At 37.7% G+C, this 21,982-nt stretch overlaps 1 protein-coding gene across 4 annotated transcripts in view; it reads left to right on the forward strand.

The window, feature by feature from the left end:
• Positions 1-21,982, forward strand: part of sun1a (Sad1 and UNC84 domain containing 1a) — a 72,433-nt gene that overhangs the window by 38,406 nt on the left and 12,045 nt on the right. For all 4 annotated transcript variants that reach the window (XM_052113305.1, XM_052113303.1, XM_052113304.1 and 1 more), the window contains 7 exons: positions 5,720-5,775; positions 5,882-6,024; positions 14,007-14,273; positions 14,928-15,020; positions 15,123-15,196; positions 16,310-16,457; positions 21,599-21,862. In XM_052113305.1, coding sequence (XP_051969265.1) covers positions 5,720-5,775; positions 5,882-6,024; positions 14,007-14,273; positions 14,928-15,020; positions 15,123-15,196; positions 16,310-16,457; positions 21,599-21,862 — 1,045 coding nt within the window. The remainder of the gene's footprint in view (positions 1-5,719; positions 5,776-5,881; positions 6,025-14,006; positions 14,274-14,927; positions 15,021-15,122; positions 15,197-16,309; positions 16,458-21,598; positions 21,863-21,982) is intronic.

The following is a 21,982-nucleotide window of genomic DNA, read 5'->3' on the forward strand; positions in this document are numbered from 1 at the left end:
AAAAGATTATTTTAAATGGTCTGCTTTGATAAAATAGTAATTCTTGGTGATCAATTCAAGCTCTAAAAGAAATATTTAACATAATAATATTGATAACTTCATCTCCATGTTTGATACTGTCAGGCATGAGATACTGTGGAAATACTGTGGAAGTCAGTGGAAAAGTACGTCTATCTGCACTGCTAAAAGGAGTCTAACCGAGTGGTCTATGTGGTAATTAATCTGTTCATTTCATAAGAGGTTAATGGTTCTAATCAGTCCATATAAAACTATATATTTTAATTAACAAAAATTGCATCTGCACCTCAGTGGATTTATATATTTAGTGGGGACACTGTGGTTTGCATTTTTCTATGGGTTGACGAAAGAGGGATCCCTTCTAGACGCGACCGATTTAAGTCATCTTGTTGTACTCACATTGTGGCAGAGTGGACCGGCTTACTGAACATTCGCTTGACGGTTTGAGGAGTCTGCAAGCATTTTTTGTGCTGGTTCAGACTATTGGCTGGAGTTTATTTTGTAGAGTAACACACTGTGACGAGGAGGAGGGCAGGGTTAGGCCGTGACTATGCACACCTGGCCCCCAATTGGGCTAATCAGTCTAGGAGAGGGATAATTTCAGTGGAATGTGGCAGTTTTGGGAGAGAGAGAGAGCCACACACAGCTGCAACATTTACATTTGTGTGCTGTGTCTTTTTGTTTAAGTTTTCATTATATTATTTTGATGGTTCAGCCGGGTTCCTGCTGCCTCCTTTCCCATGTCAACCATGTTACACAAACCTTCAAGACAGTTTTATGGATGAATCTACACACTCTTTATGCTTAGTCCGCCTATAGGCTAGAGTTTATTGTGTAGAGTAACTCACCTTCAATACAGTTTTATGGATAAATCTACATGCTCTTTGTGTATATTCTGCCTATTGGCTGGAGATTTTATATAGATTGTCTTTTGTTGTATAATTCTTTCTCACAAATTTGTATAGAAACACCGGACTTGAGCAATCTGATGGCAAAGTTGTCGTGGGGATTCTTGTAGGCGTGCATGGAAGGTTATTTTTCTACTTAAGCGTAAGAAATATGATATAGTGTTTCTTCAAAAAAATGCATCTTTCTCCGCAGGAAGCTGAACATTTTGGGAAGATATAGGGTGGGCATTTTTATATAGTGCTGGCTCGAGTAAAAGCAGGGGAGTCATTACGCTGATAAGTAAACATCTGCAATTCAAATGTCTCAAACAGGATAAAGATAAATTAGGAAGATTCATTATTGTTTTAGCTGAAATTCAGGGACAATGTCTTATTTTGGCTAATATTTATGCACCTAACTTTGATGATCAGGGCTTTTTTATAGATCTTGAAGGGATGTTGCAAGCCGCTGGCAACCCTCATGATATAATATTGGGAGGAGACTTTTATCTTTTGATGGACTCAGTCCTTGATCATAGTGAAGCAAAAGTGTGCAAGCCCCCTAGAGCAACATTGCTGCTTCACAGGTTGTGTAAAAATCGGGGTCTTACAGATATTTGGATGTTTTGAACCCATCTGGTAGGGACTATACATTTTTTTCATCAGTCTATAATATTTACTCTGGAATAGATTTGTTTTTATATCTAAGTCTCTCATTTCATCTGTTGTTGATTGCTCAATTGGAAACATTTTAGTCTCAGATCATGCCCTGGTGTCTTTAGAGGTGTTGCCACATATGGAGAAAAATAAATCATACAGTTGGCTCTTTTAATGTATCCGTTTGCAAAATCCTGAATTCCAACAAATGCTAAAGGCTGAAATCAATGTCTATATAGCCTCAGGGAATTGGCCCAATTGAAATACACATATAATACTATTTTGTAATGGAAAAAGGAGTTTTGGCTATTCAGGGCGAGACAGTCATACTTTGAGTCGTGGGACAAAACAGGGAAACTTCTGGCTATATATATAAATCAGACAGAGTCTTTTTCTACCATTCACTCAGTGAAATCTGCTGGTGCTGAAATATTTGCCTCGGCCATTGATATTAATAAAACTTTTAAATAATTCTATCTTAATCTCTATAGTTCCACACCTTTGTCTACTGATGAAGATATTAGAAACATTGTGGAACCATTAGAACTTCCTAAACTGACGACTGAGCAAAAAAATTCTCTTGATTCTGAGATTACCTTGGAGGAGCTTGGCGTGGTAATTAAGACCTTGCCTAGAGGCAAGGTTATTAAGGCCTTGCCTAGAGGCAAGGCTCCGGGACCAGATGGCTTGCCGCTGAATTTTTTTAGATCTTATGCCACAGAACTGGCTCCACTTTTGCTAGAAGTTTATATGGAATCATTAAAGAATGGAAAGCTTCTGCCAACCATGACACAAGCCCGGATCAGTCTGATTCTTAAAAAATACAAAGCTCCAAGCAAGTGTAAGAGTTACTGTCCAATTTCCCTGATTCAGCTATACCTTAAAATATTGTAAAAAATTTTTGGGTTAACCGATTAAGTAAAATTATGACATCTCTTATACGTATAGATCAGGTGCGGTTTATTCAGGACCATAGCTCTTCTGATAACATTAGGCATTTTATCAATATCATGTGGTCAGTGGTGAATGATCAGACTCCGGTCGCTGCCATCTCACTTGACTCTGAAAAGGCATTTCATATGGTAGAATGGGATTATCTTTTTAAGATTTTGGAAATGTATGGGTTCGGAAATACTATCATTGTATGGATTAAGTAACTTTATAGACACCCGGTAGCGGTGGTACAAACAAATTGATTAATTTCAGATGATTTTACTCTGGAAGACCGGTTGTTGGATCTACACTGTCCGTTAGCCACTGCACCTCCTCTCTGTATGCTGACTCGTCGTTCTTGCTGTTGAGACCCACCACGGTCGTGTCATCGGCGAACTTAATGATGTGGTTTGAGCTGTTCATTGCTGCACAGTCGTGAGTCAGCAGCTTGAACAGCTGTGGACTGAGCACACAGCCCTGGAGGGCCCCAGTACTCATTGTGGTGGTGGAGATGCTGTTCCCGATCCGGACTGACTGAGGTCTCCCTGTCAGGAAGTCCAGGATCCAGTTGCAGAGGGAGGTGTCCAGGCCAAGCAGGTTCAGCTTTCCAAACAGGTGCTAAGGAATTATTGTGTTGAATGCTGAGCTGAACAGCATTTGAACATATGAGTCCTTTTTATCTAGGTGGGTGAGGGCCAGATGGAGGGTGGTGGCGATGGCGTCGTCTGTTGAATTGTTTGGACGATACGCAAACTGCAGTGGGTCTAGTGAGGGGGCAGCTGGGTCTTAATGTGCCTCATGACGAGCCTCACGAAGCACTTCATGATGATGGGTGTGAGTGCGACAGAACGGTAGTCGTTGAGGCAGGACACTGGAGACTTCTTTGGCATGGGGACAATGGTGTTGGCCTTGAAGCACGTTGGAAATGACGGCGCTGCTCAGAGAGATGTTGAAGATGTCGGTAAGAACATCTGCCAGCTGGTCTGCACATCCTCTGAGCACTCTGCCAGGAATGTTGTCTGGTCCAGCAGCCTTCCATGGGTTGACTCTACGTAGAGTTTTCCTCACATCAGCCGTGGTAAGACAGAGCACCTGGTCGTTGGGAGGAGGGGTGGTCTTCCTCGCCACCACGTTGTTCTGTGCTTTAAACCTAGTGTAGAAGTCGTTCAGCGCATCTGGAAGGGAGGCATCTTTGTCACAGGCAACTGATGTTGTCCTGTACTTGGTGATGGCCTGGATACCCTGCCATATGCGCCACGTGTCACCGCTGTCCTGGAAGTGACTGTGGATTCTCTGGGCTTGTGCGCGCTTTGCCTCTCTGATGGCCCGGGACAGTTTGGCGGTCATTAATACAATCAATACAGTTTATTACAAAATTTTAGCAAAAGGTGTCACTGTCACCAAATTTATATTATACACAATTATATTGTGTGGTGACAATGACACACAAAGTTCATGTCAATATGCCAAAGTGTTGCAGAGATACTGCCTCAGATACTTTTAGGCATCATGCAATCTATTTAGTTGATGCATTATTTGAGAACCGTTTGGTCTATTGAAAATCTTTTGATAAAAAATGTTTGTGCGAATTGGATTTATGGTGTAGGAGGAGTTTGAAAATCAAAAATGTTTCAATCAGATTCAAAATGGCGAACAGGAAGTATGGCCAACCATGACAAATTGGGTGTTCCTGCACTAGACATGACCCAAGAAATTACCAGCCTCAAAAATGTAGGCTAAACTATTCAGGAGTTATAAGCAAAAATAGCCATTTTTCATATCTCCTGATCACTAGGTGGCTTTGTGCCAAAACACTGAAGGTACCCTGAGGTCATGCTTGTGATGACAAATTGTAAGTTTCATGTCAATACGACAAAGCATTGTATAGTTATAGCCTCACATCCATTTTGACATGCTTGCCGTCAAATTCGTTGAAGCGTGAACAGTGTGGTCTATCAAAAATCTTTTGATAACATTTTGTCAGCACCTTGATTATACACAACAAATTTCAAGCATATCGGACGAATGGTCTAGGACAAGTTCGAAAAAATTGGTTTTAGGTATGTCAAGATTTCTGAAAATCTAGAGGGCAGAGCTAAAAAACTGCCTACCCATCCTAACTCGGCTGCACCTTACGATTTGAAAGTTATTGGCCAAAACATAAGTGAAAAAAAAAGATACCCCAAATGTGTGTCAGTTAAATTTGATTGATTGTCCTCTATCAGTGTGCCAAATTTCATAATTTTTCTATGTACGGTTCAATGGGCTGCCATAGACTTCAAGCCAGAAAAATTATAATAATAAATATAGTCACAAGCTGCAATTATCGGCAGGTGCAACAGATTGTCATTTTGGGCCACAAATATCAGAAAAAGTGTACTGGTGGGGCCGAAATAGGAATTTCTTAAGTTATAGCTCCCCCCTAGCATAGAAAATATATAACATTTTGCATGTGACTTGTTGTCTTGTCCGTATGTTTTCCATTCACAAGATACAATTAGTAATTACAGGCCACACCCAAAAACGTATTCGCTTATATCTTCTGAATGACTTAATGAGTCAAAATTCTTTTGAAACATTTTTGTAAGGTGGGTTTGTAGATGATGGATATTACATTTTATCTGAATCGAGGAAACGGCCTAGGACGAGATCGAAAAAGTTATTTAAAAAAAAAAAATGCAAAGTTTTATAGACCGAAATGAAATCTGAGATATTTTGATCCTAGCCCATACAGTTGAGGAAAAACATGAAGCAAAAAGTGTTTATCATAGTGCCATCTAGAATCAGATGGACATTTGGGACCATCCTGCCAAGTTTTGAGTGTCTTCGATTTACGGTCTCTGACGCAATACACTTTAAGGGCAGAAAAATGAAGAAGAAGAAAATCAGGAAAATTCCAGCACCTTCCATGTTTGGCCCCCTAATAATAATAAGAAAATCCGAAGAAAAACAATAGGGTTCCAGCACCTTCATTCCACCCTTCACCTTTAAATTTAGAAAGTAATTTGAAAAATATATTTCACTGTCCACAAAATAAATCTTAATAAAAAGTCTGTATTGTTTAATAATACATTTTTTTTAATAATAAAGCACATACTTAGCCTAAAATAGAATGGCCCGGCCATTTGAAAAATAAAAATGACCATTGATTATGTCTATTTTCAGTAATTTTCTTTGCCTAAAAGGATATAACATATCTAACCTATTGTCATCCTGTCTTGCAGGTGTCTCCCAATGTTTTCAAAGCTTCTATTTCTTGTACCTTTCCTACTGTTCCTCGGTGAGTTTGTTGGTTTTCTACTGTTCAAATAAACATATAGCCTTCAAGAAGATCCTCCATCATAATTGCTTCTGCAAATACATAATGTGTCTGTGCTTTTAAATAGCCCTGTGGTACTGGGGTCCGTCCGGATTGTTGGCCATGCTGCCTGCTGCTTCGAGGACGTCCTCTCACCACACCCCACCAACCACTAAAACCTCCATGAGCAACTCTGAGAAAGGTCAAACTTCTGCTGACACTGACTATCAGGTATTTTGGTTCCAAAAATGGCTAAAATAATGACCAAATTATTTGATTCTGGATTTTGTTGAAATGATTAATAAATGTGTATATTTATATATATATATATATATATATATATATATATATATATATATATATATATATATAATATGTATTTATTTATTTAAATAAAAGGGTTAACTAACTGTAAATATACAGAGGTGGAATTAGGTGTAAACGTGTATTCTCCAAATATTCAACAATATACATAATGTATCGTAATTGGGGAAGAAAAGAACTACAATTAAACAAAACAAGAAAAGCACGTTCTAGGCCTACACTTGGAATTGTTAATGATAGTAGCAAAATAAGTAGAATGAGTGGAATTAAGAGCTACATTATACTGCATATTGTGTTCAGCATAGGCTAGAGAATGCACAGTAAGGCCTGTTTTCTTATAGAGCCGCTCTAAACGGCGACCCTTACTTTTCATTGAAGTAGAGAGGAGTAGAGAGGAGGGGAAAAGACTAGATTTTATAGGAGCATTTTCTTTGTAAATGCATGAGTTATATACATCAAGTACTGTATATCATATCATATATATAAGAGACTAAGCCAGGTAGACAGAGTGGTGGCACTGATTGAGGTAGAGAGAGGATCAACAGACTTCAAATTTCAATAGTAAATAGATGTTTTCATGTTTGATTTAGAGACAGGAAAATGACAGAAGAATTCAATCAGTTTATGGTCAGATATACAGTACCTATGGTATGTCAAGTCATTTTACAGCAACATTGTCAAGGCCAGTGGAGCATAATAGGTCAAGTGTATGGCCATGAGTTGAGAAATCAAAATGTTGTATAAAATTAAAACACTAGTAATGACATGAAATCACTAGCTATTACATTATATGTAACAACATAAAAATGTAAATCTCACAATTGCAAAACCGTGGTAGATTGTGCAAAAGCAACAGGAAGTAGTTCACATAGAGCAGACAGAATGTGAGTATTCATTTTAGGAGGCCAAAAACCAGTACAACAAGCAAAGGAGAGGAACCAGGAACCAGGAAAGACCAGGAAAACTGTATAGTGTTTTAATAAATATCTTGTAATGGCTTGTTTTTAGATAATCCCATGAATTAAATAGTTTACTAATGAAGTATTTTAACTCATTAGATTTTTTTTCTTTTCATTTTCTCTTTATTTGGAACTTTAAAACATAATTTATTATGGGTGAATAAGTATGGCAAGAAAAAGCTGCTTCACATTAAATAACACTTGAAAAAAGACTCAAAGTTGAAATGTAGATTTGATCATTAGGACTATACCGGGTTCAAACAAGTTAAGCTCAATCGACAACATTTGTTGCATAATGTTGATTACAACAAAAATTTATTTTGACTCATCCCTCCTTTTCTTTTTGTTATTAACAATTTTATTGACTCCAATCCTAAAACATACAAACACAACATAAAAAACTGAATCAATTGTTCCCCTCAAACATTTCCCCCACCCGACACAAACACGCACTACTGTGGTCACCAACAACTAAAACATAAAAATAAATAAAAAGATATACATTCAAACAACAACAATAATACCAATTAAACCACAAATCCCTCTCCACATCCCCTCCCCGAGAACCCTCCAAAAAAAGCCAAATTCCCCCCCACTTCCTGACAAACAAATCCCATTTCCCCAGCCTTCTGAAAACATCTCCTCAAACCTGCCACCTCGTCCATCTCCCCGCACCACATGCCAATCATGACTCTGGCAAGGACACAACTTTTTAAATATCTGCCCCCAATATTAACAGCCATCCCATCACCCAGAATACAGAGTCTGGGGAAAAATATCAATTGAGTGTCCAAAACATCACACATAAAGCTCTGAAACCTCAACCAAAATTCTAGGATATTAACACATCCCCAAAAAACATGTGTTGTGCCCCTGTCTTCTTATTAGCACTGCCAGCAGGTAGGTGTGTCTTTAAGACCCAACCTATACAATCTAGAGGGGGTCCGGTAGAATCGATGCAAAATCTTAAATTGCATCAGATGGACCCTTGCATCTCTAGATGTAGACTTGATGCTTTTTAGAATCCTAGCCAACACTCCCTCCTCAAATACCAAATTTAAATCTTTCTTCCATAATCTCTTGAGAGAAGACAAAGCTCCATCCCCCAGACTCTAAATTAACAGGGAGTAATACACCGATGCCTCCTGACCTTTTCCATAAGCAGTAATCACCACTTCCAGAGTATCTGCCACTTTAGGTGGCAGATACTACTCCCAAAAAATGTACAGAACAGGTGGCAGAGCTGTAACTACCTAAAGAACTGAGATCTAGGAATCTTAAAATGTTGAACCAAATTTTCAAAAGGTCTCTACACTCCACTCTCATATAGGTCACTGAGTGTAGTAACCCCCCTCCCAATCCACTCTAACCAACAGAAAGGGGACTTATTAATACATCATTTTGGGTTCAGCCATATGTTTGAGGCAACGTTTAAAGAAATGTCCTAATTAAGCACTCTGGACACTTTTGTCCACACCTAGTTCAAATGCGAGACAACGGGTTCTGTAGAATAAGATCTAAAAAATGCAGCTGCCTTGCCTGTAGGTAAGGCCTTAATTACCTCATCAGGCTCCTCCAAGTTTATTTCATAATCAAGAGAGTTTTTTTGCTCAGTCGTCAGTTTAGGGAGATATAATGGTCCCACAAAGTGTCTAATATCTTCGTCAGTAGACGAAGACATGGAACTATAAAGAACGAGATAGAATTCTTTAAAAGCCTTATTAATATCAATGGCCAAGGTAAATATTTCACCACTAGCAAATTTTACTGAGGGAATGACAGAAAAAGACTCTCTCTGCTTTATCTATCCAATAGCTTCCCTGCTTTATCCCCAACTCAGATATGACTGTCTTGCCCTGAACATCCAAAACTCTACCTTCCATGACAAAATAGAATTATATTTGTATTTCAATCAGGTCAATTCTCTGAAGCCATCAGACGACATTCGGTGCTTCAGCTCTGCCTCTACACTTTTAATATTCCCTTCAAACCTCTCGAGTTCTCATGCTTTTGGATTTTTTGATGAATGAGGTATACTGTATGATCCGACCCCTAAGAACCGCCTTAAGTGCCTCCCAAGTCATGCCCACAGAGGATACTGAGGACCAGTTGGTCTCCCTATTAACATTTATTGGAATTTAGGATTTTGCAAAAGGGATACATTAAAGCGCCAACTATATGATTTATTTTTCTCCGTATGTGGTAACACCTCTAAACTCACCAGGGCATGATCTGTGACTAAGATGTTTACAATTGAGCAATCAACAACAGATGAAATGAGGGACTTGGATTTTTATTTTTTTTTATCTATTCTAGAATAAATCTTATGGACTGATGAAAATACATGTAAGGTCCCTACCAGATAAGTCTCCAGATATCTATAAGACCATGATTTTTGCACATCCTGTGAAGCGTCAATGTTGCTCTAGTGAGCTTACACACTTTTGCTTCACTATGATCAAGGATTGAGTCAATCAAAAGATTAAAGTGTCCTCCCAATATTAGGTCATGAGGGGGTGCCAGCAGCTTGCAACATCCCTTCAAGATCTATAAAAAAGCCCTGATCATCAGCATTAGGTGCATAAATATTAGCCAAAATAAGACTTTGCCCCTCAATTTCTGCTAAAACAATAATGATGCTTCCTAATTTATCATTAATCTGTTTGAGATATTTGAATTGTAGATGTTTACTTATCAGTGTAATGACTCCCTTGCTCTTACTTGAGCCAGCTCTAAAGAAAACATGCCCATCCCATATCTTTCCAAATTTTTCAGCTTCCTGTGGGGAAAGATGGATTTCTTGAAGAAACACATTATCATATTTCTTTCTTTAAGAAAAAAAATAGCCTTCCTTCTTTTTATGGGGTGCCCCAACCCATTCACATTCCACGTAGAGAGCAACAATCCACTCATATTAACATTTGACATTTTTACATATTTGAAAAAATAGATTGTGTAACAAAAATAAAATGATAAAGACCACATTCCAACATTAGTGCAACAGTCAAACCCCAAACTTCACCCCAAACCAAACAAAAAGAAAAATGTTCACATTAACCCCGCACACGACAGCGGCAACCGGCATCCATCCCTCCAAACTCAAACTCATTTACCCCTACGAGTGCCCCCTTGACACTTTGCTGTCAGATTGCTCAAGTCCGGTGCTTCTATACAAATTTTGTAAGACAGAATTACATAACAGAAGAAAATCTATAAAACAAACTCCAACCAATAGGCAGAATAAACACAAAGAATGTGTAGATTCATCCACATACTGTCCCGAAGGTGTGTTCCTGCCCAAAACAAACTCCAGCTTCTAACGAAACCAGCACACACACACACACACACACACACACACACACACACAAAAAGCTGTTCAGTTTCCTCAGACAGTAAAACGAATGTTCACTGATCTGGCTGTTTCATGAGTGCCGGATCTAATGACCTAATCATTCCAATGTCCTGCAAAAAATATTCCACAAAACAAACTCCATCCAATAGGCGTAACCAGCTCTAAAAGAAACAAAACAGGTGCCCTGCTTCCTCGAACTGCCAAAGGCATTTCAGTGAGTCAGTCCACATGTATCATGTGAGAAACACACCATGACTTCCTCAGTCCATTGATTTTATGAAAGACATTGCTAGTTGTGGGAATATAAATATTTTGCGGCTATCCTTAGTATCTATTCTCAATTTAGCTGGGAACTGTAAAAGTGTAAAAGTGACCCTTTGTCGATGCAAAATATTCTTGAATGAGTGTTATTTCACAAAACATACTCCAGCCGCTAGGCGGATCCAGCTCAAAAAGAAACAAAATGGCATCCAGCCTCCTCAGACAGCCGAGTCAAGTCCATCTGGGAGCCATATGAGAAACACCAAATGGCTTATTCACCCCATTGACTTTATGAATGTCATCGTTTGTTGTGGGCAAGTAAACACTTTGCGGCCATCCTTAGTATCTATTCTCAACTTGGCTGGGAACATCAGAGCAAAAGTGATCTTCCATTGATGTAAGAGTTTCTTGCATTCCTTGAATCGATCACGTTTTTCTCTTGTCGAATCCGCAAAGTCTGGGAACAAGAAAATGTTGTGATTCTTCCAAGAAAGCCTTCCTTTGCTCCTCACCTCGCACAACACAAAATCTTTATTGGATGATCTCAGTAATTTGGCCAGGATTGATCGGGGCCTGTCTCCCTCAGCCAATCTGCGAGCCAAGACTCTGTGAGCTCGCTCGGTTTTCAGTTTATGGCCTGTTATGTCAAGCAGACTCGGGAAGAGCTCGTCTAGGAATTTCACCATATCTCTGCCTTCTTCATTCTCAGGAATTCCAACAGTTCGGATGTTGTTTCATAGATTACGGTTCTCAAAGTCTTCCAACTTTTCCCAGAGTTGCTAGCGGGTTAGCAGCTAATTCCTTCTCCAATGACTCCAGATAAACGATCCGTTTCTCGATGTCCCCCATTCTTGTAATGAACTCTTTTTTTGTCTCCATGGAAGTGATCAATCTACGTATTACAGCAAGATCCTCCAAGTCTGCTATGACCTCCGCCAGCATTACCGACATATTTGATAGTTGATGTTGGATCTCTCCCGCCGCACAGTTCAAACCAAGTCCCTGGTCTGCGGCTCTGTCAGGGGTATCAGCTTGAGCACATAAGTGTCTTTTAATGTCTCCAGAGCCCGAGGATTTTGAATTCTTTGACATATTGACTTCATAGAACAGTTATGGATCAGAGTTTATCGAATCTCATCGGTTTATGTCAAAATTAGTAAAAATCTAGCAAAGTGCGCAGAGCTCGCCGTTCACATGTCTGACCCTCGCATGGCGCCATGCGACTTGTGCTCCCTTGGACTGTCTGTTTGCCTCTTGTGCCCCTTTGGACAATTTGTTTTTTCTTTTTCTTTTTTTTGGAGCGTCTGGAATCCGCTCCTTAAAGCGGGGGCTCTGTCATGTTCACTGTTGTCTTTTGTTTTTGTGCTTTTATGTTAAAGTTTAGTTTAGTTCCTGTTTCCTGTTTGGTTTTTGTAGTCCTTTGTAGTTTCATTTTACGATTGGTTATTTCTCATTCCCTAATTGTTTCCCCCAGGTGTTCCTCATTCCCTTGTTTGTGTATATAAGCCCTTTTTGTTTCCTTGTTTCCATGTTAGTTCTTGCATGTTTTGGTATGCTCTGTGCCAGGTTTCCCGTGTTTTTCTTTATTCTGAGTTTATAATTTTTTATGTTTACTAAATAAACTGCTGCACTTAGATCCTCATTCTCTGCCTGCTTCGTCACACCACAGTCATTCATCTTTGAACAGAGACAAACTTTATTACTATTCTAAACATAAATCTAATTTAACACAAATATACATGAGACAGGTTGGTGAAAAGTGACAGAATGTGAAATAAATGATCAGTACAGTGAAAATGAACTTTACGGAGTCTGTTGACAATACCTTAAGAACCATTTCATCCTTCTTTGAGTCTACATCGATTTGCTATCAGATTACCCAAATTATTTAATTATTAATACACCAGCACTTTGAGCACAATACTGGAGTTGTTCTTGCTTGTCTTTGTGGTGTTTCCTTGCGTTCTTTGAGTCGCTTGGTTCTTGGTGCTTTATCGAAAGTTCGTTCCGTCGATGTTTTGATCTCTGTATGATCGAAGTTTATTGTCTGTATGAATTATAATTTTGAAGTGAGGCCATAGAGAGTGATGAGTTTTCTCGGGATGTGGAGTCCCGAGCTCCCTTGGATCTCACATGGCATGGAGTCAGCGCGAAGTCTGAGCAGTCAGCAGAGCAGAAGATGAAGCAGAAGAGAAGAGACTGGAAAAGAGACCCAGAGAGAAGAGTTCTTCCTGTTTGGAACTATTTGAACTGAAATTGGCTGCATCCCCCAAAGGTGTCCTGCGCCAATCAGAAGTGACTTTTCAGAGTCACATGGTCAACTGGTCTGTCTTTTCCGACAGTTGAGTTATGGTCCTTTGTTTCAGACTCTTAAAAATGTCCTGCTCAAAAAAGTGCATATTTAATCATGAGCTTTTATATCTTGAGAATGTTACAAGAGACATAATGTTAGTTTTCATCAGCTTTCTCTTCATACACCAGCGAATGCGGTAACAAAACATGAAAATCTTTGGTTACAAAATCATATTGGTTTTACCCATCATTGCATTTTATCAAGTTAACCCTTATAGTTACCATTCTTAGTAGAATGAGATGAATCATACAAAATTAAAGATTATATTTATCAATTATAGGTGATTGCACATCGCTACACACATTTTAAAGAGGTCCATCAGTCTATAATCATTAATTTGTCAGGTACAAACGTTACCACAGTTCAAAGTGATTTTCAGCATTATCTAGAAGGCTAGATTGAGATGAAATGTCTTAGTTGCGCAAATCTGATGGTCCTTGTAACCTTACGCAGAACAGCCTGGTGTAACTGTGCGGGGGTTCTTGTGAAGGCCTGTTATTTATGACGTTGCAACATTACAAACTGAAAGGCTGGGATTTTTCTCGTTTCACATTATGTTGCTGGAATTCTTTTGCATATATAATCTTACACCACATTCAAAGCCATTGTGTTTCTTCATCAGTGTTTCTTTGCTGCTCACATAAAAATGTATACAATTGTAAATAATGTGCAGTGAAAGGTCACATGGCCACTTTTATATAAGAAGTTCTATTTCAATGGCAATATGTTATACGTTTTTTCATTTTAGCCACTAGCAGACACCCTACAATATACGACTGTTAGTTTAACCTCTACCTTTTAATCATTTTACCTTTTTATTAGTTTTATCTCATCCTCATCTGGAAGATATGAAGAAGTGGCACAACATACCTCATTCTCCCGTATATACCATCCAGACCTACATCAATTTGTAGGAAAAATGACAAGTTGACTGATGGATCACTCTCTTCTCTTATGGTTCTAGCGGGTCTCTGTTCTGTCAACGGTAGATTCTGAAAGGCTCATACGCTTGGAAGACCGGATGGCTCAGCTGTGGGATCGAGTGGCAGGGGCTTTGCTCAGACAGGAAGAGCAGCACACAGAAGTGTTGAGTCTGTACAACACACTGCGAGTAGAGGTGCACAGGCACACTGACAGAGAAAGCATGGGCAAGTGGATCGGTGACATGCTGGAGGAGAGATTCAGCCACCTGCAGGGAGAGGTGGAGAAGGAGGCCAAGCACACCCAACAGGTGAGATCATCACATAGTGTTTAACACAGAACCACTGTAGTTTGTTTTGGTTGAAGCAATTAAAAAGACCACATTTTTATTGAAAACTGGTGATGAAAAGATGATTGTCTAAAATTGATGTTGTAATAGTCCAAACAGTTTTCTTTGTATTTTGAGGTGAAATTAAGTGATAAGAGTTTGAAGTATGATTCAATTTTGTTATTGTTATATTTGCATTGTGACACTTTCATGATAAATTATCACATTTCCCCCCCAAAATTTGTATTACATTAATGTGAAAAAATTTATTTATTACATTTTAATTTTCATCGGTGAAGAGCAATTTTAAGTATTAATGGATGGGATATATTTCATTTCTATATAAAAAATTTGTATTATTAATTTTGTTTTCCTAACAGTATCTATTTAATTGAAAATGTCTCAATGGAACAAAACAAATCTTTAATCATAAATGTACTTTTATGAGTAAAGACAAAAAAAGTTTATTTTCAATCAAATGTTTGAGTTTGAAAAGCATACAAATACTAATGTACATGATAAAAGGCAAGTTAATGCTGAGTTGTCCTTATTTTTTAGATGTCTTCATGATTAAAGTCCTTGTTTAGCAGGGTGAGGTTAATAACAGACCGGATCTTTTTCTTCCTCTGTGAGCAGCGTCGTGAAAAGCACACCGAAGAGCGTGAGACAGAGAATACTCGACTTGCTGAAGCAGAGGCTCTCCTGCAGACTCTTGCTCGCAGAACTGAGGTATAATGCTTATTGTGCACAGAATACACAAGGTTTATATATTGCTAACTGCACAGATAGCATGTTCTGTGTTTCATATTGTTTTTAATACATTTCATTTAGGAGCTTCAGAGAAAACAAGACCCTGCTAAAATGAAGGTGCCCGAGGCTGAGCTACGCACTCCAGAATCCGACAGGTTTAAACCCTCAACATTTATTGGGTCTCTTTCACTAATAATTACATACAAGTTGCATTGAAGATGTTCTCAGCCAATTACGGGCATGATTTTGGTTACTCTGAAATAAAACTTATCATAGGGTCACTTAGGTATTTGATTTCTAATTTTCTTCAACTTCGGTCACTTTTAGAACTGGACTTCTATAAGGTAAACTCTCAATAAAACACACTTCACACTGTCTAAAATGTGAATTTGTCTGCAAACATTGTCCAACCTTGTATTTACATTCATCACAGAAAATATCTCTCTCTTTTTTTTTCCGTTCTTTTTTTTCTTATAAAGGTCATAAATTCCCACCACAGTCTCATTTCCACCACATCTCCAATTCTCTATTGTCTTCTATGTCATTTCCATCATCATCATTTCCACAGCAGGATTCTATTAAAGTTTTTGAAATAAACTAGCAGACTTCTTTCTCTTGCCAAGGCTAATTTAATTGCTAAAATGTTAGGTATCCTAAATACACACAATTAGTAATAAGTCTAACTTTTTTGCATTATTTGGCAAAATGACAAAAAAAAAAAAGACGTGGAAATGACGCTACAACTGTGGGGAAAGTCGTATTTTTAAAAAAAATTATGGAAATAATTTTCACACAAAATACATTGAAATGGTTCATTTATTTCACTCTTTGTTTAGATTTTCATCATTTTAAACATGTGCTAATTTTGTTTTTACAATTTTTATAGTTTAATATTTTACATCTGGGACAAGGATAAAACTAAAATCTGAAAATAAAAGCTTTTCAATACAACCAAAAATAAATGATGAATCCCTGGTAAAATGTTTCCAAGTCAGTTGTAATCTGATCTTCATATGAGAAAAAAAGTTATTTTTTTAAAGTTATCTTATTAGTTAAAAAAAAAAAAAAAAACTCAAGCCCCTAAGTTCCTGAAGTTGAAGAAGCTCCCATTTAAAATGTGTCTGAACACACACAATTACAATTTAAGCACAACATTCGCACACAGATATTATGTGCGAATTAGTAAATGGGATCCTTTTTTTCTCTCAATAATTAGTTTTGAAAAACAGTCCTTGCTGATTAATATTCATTGCTGCTTTTGTCTCCAGTGAGGAGTCAGAGGACACCACCTCCAGTGAACTTCTGCTGGTAGAGGTTAAGAGGCTGGAGGAGGGATTGGCACACATCAGAGATGATGTGCAGGGGTTGATGGGTTGCAGAGACAGATGTGAGCAGCTGAACTCTCTCCAGAGCTCGGTAAGTGCTGTTTTACCATATCTGCAGGTATTATTACCATTTAGATAAACGTTAATAAAACTAGCTATTAGCATTCCCATTCATCTCAATAGTCGTTGCTCGGCTGGTGCATGGTGCCATCTTTGCTCATGGGCACTGTGGACACTGTGTGTGTTTGTGTGTGTGTGTGTGTGTGTGTGTGTGTGTGTGTGTGTGTGTGTTTCTTCCCCACTTAAGTTGTAAAAGTCATGTGAATAATCATTCTGGAGCCACAGGAAAATTACATGAAATTGTTCTGAGGTCTGACACCGAAGGCAGGAGATAGGGAAAAATATACAATTTTCCAAAAACTACAGAAAACGCACAGAGAATGTGAACTAACCTGGCGAACGTTGACAAATCCTGGGATTATTTCGTCTTCAAAATAACTTGTTGTATCAACCCAGTACCTTTATAAATGTGAAATTGTTTCCAGGCAGACTAATTACCAAACACCTGTGTGCCCTTAAAGTAATGTTCTGGGTTCAATACAAGTTAAGCTCAATTGACAGCATTTGTGGAATAATATTGATAACCACAAAAATGTATTTCAACTCGTACTTCCTTTTCTTAAAAAAACAAAAATCGAGGTTACAGTGAGGCACTGAAAATGGAAGTGAATGGGGCCAAATTTTTGAGGATTAAGAGCAGAAATGTGAAGCTAATAATTTTATAAAAGCATTTTAGAATTCAAGAATAGAGTCAAATACACAAATTTGTACTTTTTGTCACTGAATCTAGCCTTGCTAGATAATGCTGAAAATTGCTTTGAACTGTGGTAATGTTTGTACCTGACAAATGAATGATTATAGACTGTTGGACCTCTTTAAAATGTGTGTAGCGATGTGCAATCACCTATAATTGATAAATATAATCTTTAATTTTGTATGATTCATCTCATTCTACGAAGAATGGTAACTATAAGGCCTATATATACTTGATAAAATACAATGTGTAATATAATAGCCATGAAACAATTTCATGTTTAGTATTAGAGAAAGCTGATGAATGCCCAATGAATATCATGTCTCTTGTAACATTCTCAAGATATAAAAGTTCATGATTTAATATGAACTATTTTTGAGCGGGAGATTTGTAAGATTCTGGACCATTAAATCAACTGTCGGAAAGGACATTCCAGTCGACCATGTGTCTCTGAAAAGTCACTTCTGATTGGCGCAGGACACGTTTGGGGATGTGGCCAATTTCAGTTAAAATATTTCCAAACAGGAAGAACACGTCTTCTTGCCTCTCTTGTCTCTTCATCCTCTCTTCGCTTGCCTCTTCGGTGCTCTTGAGTCTCTTCTCTCTTCCTCTCTTCTGCCTGCACGTGCTTCGTCTGGTCACCCCGCTGACTGCAAGGTCCTCGCCATGTGAGTTCCAAGGAAGATCAGGACTCGATGTCTCGAGAAAGCGCGTTACTCTCTATGGTCCACACACCCATGAGAAGGCCTCGCTACAAAGCCAAAATTATTATTCATTCAGACAATAACTTCGATCATACAGAGGTCAAAATCATAGTCTTTCAAACAAGCGCCTAGAACCAAGCAACACAAAGAATGCAAGGAAACACCACAAAGACATGCAAGTACATCTCCAGTATTGTGCTTAAAGTGCTGGTGTATTAATTCAATAATTTGGGTAATCCGATAGCAAATCGATGTAGAATCAAAGAAGGATGAAATGGTTCATAAGGCATTCTCAGCAGAGTCCGTAAAGTTCATTTTCACTGTACTGCTCATTTATTTCACATTCTGTCACTTTTCACCAACCTGTCTCATGTATATACGTGTTAAATTAGATTTATCTTTAGAATAGTAATAAAGTTTGTCTCTGTTCAAAGATGATGTGACTGTGGTATATATTGATAAATAATCTCATCCCTGTTTCTACTAGATTTCACTTCAAAGCTGTACCTAAATACGTGTGATATTATTTTCAATAAGCCATGAGAATAATATCAGTCCAATAAGTGAATTAATCATAATTCACTTATTAAAGCTAATTCCTTACAGTAAAAATTGTGAGCTGATACAACTAGACGTTGCATTACGATTTTAATAGTGGAGAATCTATTGATTTATAAATGACCATTATAAATCATTTATCTAATTTATAATGGTTGTCGAACGCAACTAATTCCGTTATATACATATATATATGACCTAATAATGTACAATAAGGAAAGTTTAATTTAGTTCATAGCTCACATATTTCAAGACCCTAAATTCCCTTCTAAATTTAGCGTACTAAATATCCTTACATATAATGTTGTGAGAATGAGGGCACGTTAAGTTCCCTCCTAAATGTCGCATACCAAATATCCTTACAATGTGTAAAAGTGACATATGTTTATACATGTTGAGGGGCTTTTCACACGACAGCGCTGCCAAATACATTGAAGTCTATGAAGTGACGCGTCAGCGCAACCTCGGCTCCAACATCACACCACACGTTTTTGCCTCACAAATGATGTCTTTGAGAGTACAAAGCTGCAATGAGGATTTTAAATCTGTTTATGAAAAGTGATATTGAATGTCTCATAATTTATTGTAATTAATTATTACCATATTGTTTTCGAGTATCCAGAGGCCCCAGTTATGGAACTACAGTAATTACATTTACAAAAAAAATCAAAAAAATGCATAAACAAGTCATCTTATTACTTTCTGCAATCAAAGCATTTGCCTTTTTTCTCTTCCAAATAAATGTTTTCAACGTTTATTGTGCACACCTCCCGCTTTCTTGCGTGGTCAATGATCAAACATTTTCCCTGACTCAACTCATGTGAAATGCACTTTACAATGACAATACAATGATTATTCAATGACATTATTGAAACTCAAAATTATTATTAGGCTATTATTGTTGTCTTTTCTGATAAAAGTCATGCTCAGCAGTTTAAATACTGTAGGAAATTGATACAGTAGATCTGCTTTGTTCTTATAATTCTTAAACATTCTACTGAAGTCAGTAGATTTGACATGCAAATTTTAATAAAGGAGAAGGGAAGGATGTTATTGATACTCATTAATATTATTAGCCTCTTGAGTTCAAATCCAGGATGTGCTGAGTGACTCCAGCCAGGTGGATGAAAAGTCATCCTCGGCAGTTCACAAACTGAAGTAAAACTATAAATCTGCTTTGCTCTTATAATGCTTAAATACTATAAAGTCTCTTGGCAGATTTCAGTCGTGAACATCTCAAAATGATTTAATGAATCACTCATTGCACATAAGATGCTCATTTGTCGCCACCTAGTGGCATCTCCTGAAGTGGTCATTAAACTAATCAATTAATGAAACTGAACAAATTTGTTTAACAGAAGCAAGCCTTCTGTAAATTCTGAACAATTGTTCAGATACATTTCTTTTCTTGAATCATTAAAATAGCTTAATTTGGTGCTTTTAACTTATTCTTTAAATAAAATAACCCCGGAAATCATCTCTGTGTATCAGTGATTGTCTCAACTTTTTCGACTCTCATGAGTTTGTATCCCTGTTGTAAACTTTAGACAATGATGACAGTCAGACCACTGATTTTTTTTAATTTTTATTATTATTATTAATTCACACTGGGTTGGTAGCATGGTGATTCAGCCTTAATACTTCGGGATGTGAATTAATTTTCAATAATTCAACAATCAGAGTCAGCTTTTACTGCAGTTACAACATGTACATGTTTGAATGTACAATTAATCAAATTAAAATTGTGATATGTCCTAGTGTGATAATTAAACTAAAAAAGTATCTGATTTAATTGAATAAATAAATAATCTGCAAGTGATGTGTGTTTCAAAATGTATGTGCATACTCATACACTGAAAACCCCTCATCATGATCATCACATATGCTCTTGTGTGTGATATGAATGAGACAGAGAGCACTCTGAAGTGCACAGCACATACAGACTATGTATTTATTTATTAAATCACAACTTTACGGATATTAATAATCACACTGGTTCATGGAGCAAACTACTTATCTGGAGGTGAGAAACTACCATCAAAAACACACAGAAACGACAAAATAAAAGGATGATTTAAATGGACGCATGTGTTTTGCTTGAAAATTACACTTGTTGGGCGCATAAAATGTCCTGGAAATTTGTGCCTTGAAAAGAGTGGGAACCCTGAAAATTGGCTTTAACTTTACACATGGTTAGTAAGTGACTTTATCACACTAAAATTATATTTACACACATATTGTTTATCCATTGCTTTTGGATATAACTTTGAAGAAGTGAGTATTTTAACATAAAAAATAGACCCCCATTCACCTCCATTATAAGTGCCTCACTGTAACACAGATTTGTGCTTTTTTTAAACAAAAGTCAAAATAAAATTTTGTGTTAATCAATATTATGCTAAAATTGCTGTTGATTGAGCTTAACTTGTATTGAACCCAGAACATTTCTTTAAGCCAAAGTATGTTTTGGTTGTCCTCGTTCCGATCAGGAACAGTATGCCTGACACAGATTTCGTCATCAGCCCAGATTTTGTCGTAACACAAACAGAACTAATCTTTGCGCTTCGTCAGCACATACATGTGCCACTGACTGTACTAAAAGAGAATCTCAAAGCAGTCGCTGTGTGCATGCATAAAACAGTGTAAAGGGAGTTCAGTGGAAAGGAGGAGGCGAGAACCGGCTTGACAATATAAATAATATTTTAATGAAAACCTTAAACAAAAGTAAACGATCTCTCTCTCCCCCTCACCACCATCCGCAGTCAGCCTTTATACGTCTCTGAGGCTTAATTAGCTTGATAAGGGACCGGGTGTGCAGAATCACCACCCGGCCCGCCCTCCGCCCTGTCACAAACAGGTTCGTATTCGCTCGTGGTCAAGAGTATAATTTGAAAACTAAGTGTACCCAAGCCTTTACTCATGGAAGTTGTGTTAATCCAATCAGATTAGCGTTTATTAGATTGACAAAGCGTTTTAAAGTTTTCTGTGCAATATTGATCAGACCGTCAGAATCTGAGACTTTAGGCAATGATCATGTAAACAAATGCTTGCAAAACTTTTTGCAATTACTTATGACTTATCCAATTCTTCAGAACAGTGTTTCCACAGTTTGTTCATTTAAATCAGGTCATAACTGCTGGATCTTCTCTCTTGCAGGTATCGGAGCAGGTGGAGAGGGAAGTAAGGTCCATGTTTTACGGCAGTGACCTGGCAGATGAGCTGGAGCTACCTCAGTCTTTCCTGCAGTGGGTCTCTGATCAGTTTGTGAACACCACTGAACTACAGGCTTCACTCATTGCCCTGGAGCGCAACATTCTTGGTAACCTGTCCCTTCAGATAGGGGAGGGCCAGTCTCCTTCTAAAGAGACAATCGCCCAAACTATACGACATGCTACTAGTGAGACGGGCCTCACTGAGGAAGTAAGCTTTAAGAACCTTTCTATCGTAAAGTAAATGCTGAAAATTAAACTGATAGTTCACTGTGTAAATTGTGATTGGATGAGCGCCAAGCTGCAATGTTGTTTTACAACTGCAAATTTT

This window comes from Xyrauchen texanus, chromosome 40, assembly GCF_025860055.1.
Source record: "Xyrauchen texanus isolate HMW12.3.18 chromosome 40, RBS_HiC_50CHRs, whole genome shotgun sequence".
Classification (NCBI taxonomy): Eukaryota; Metazoa; Chordata; class Actinopteri; order Cypriniformes; family Catostomidae; genus Xyrauchen; species Xyrauchen texanus.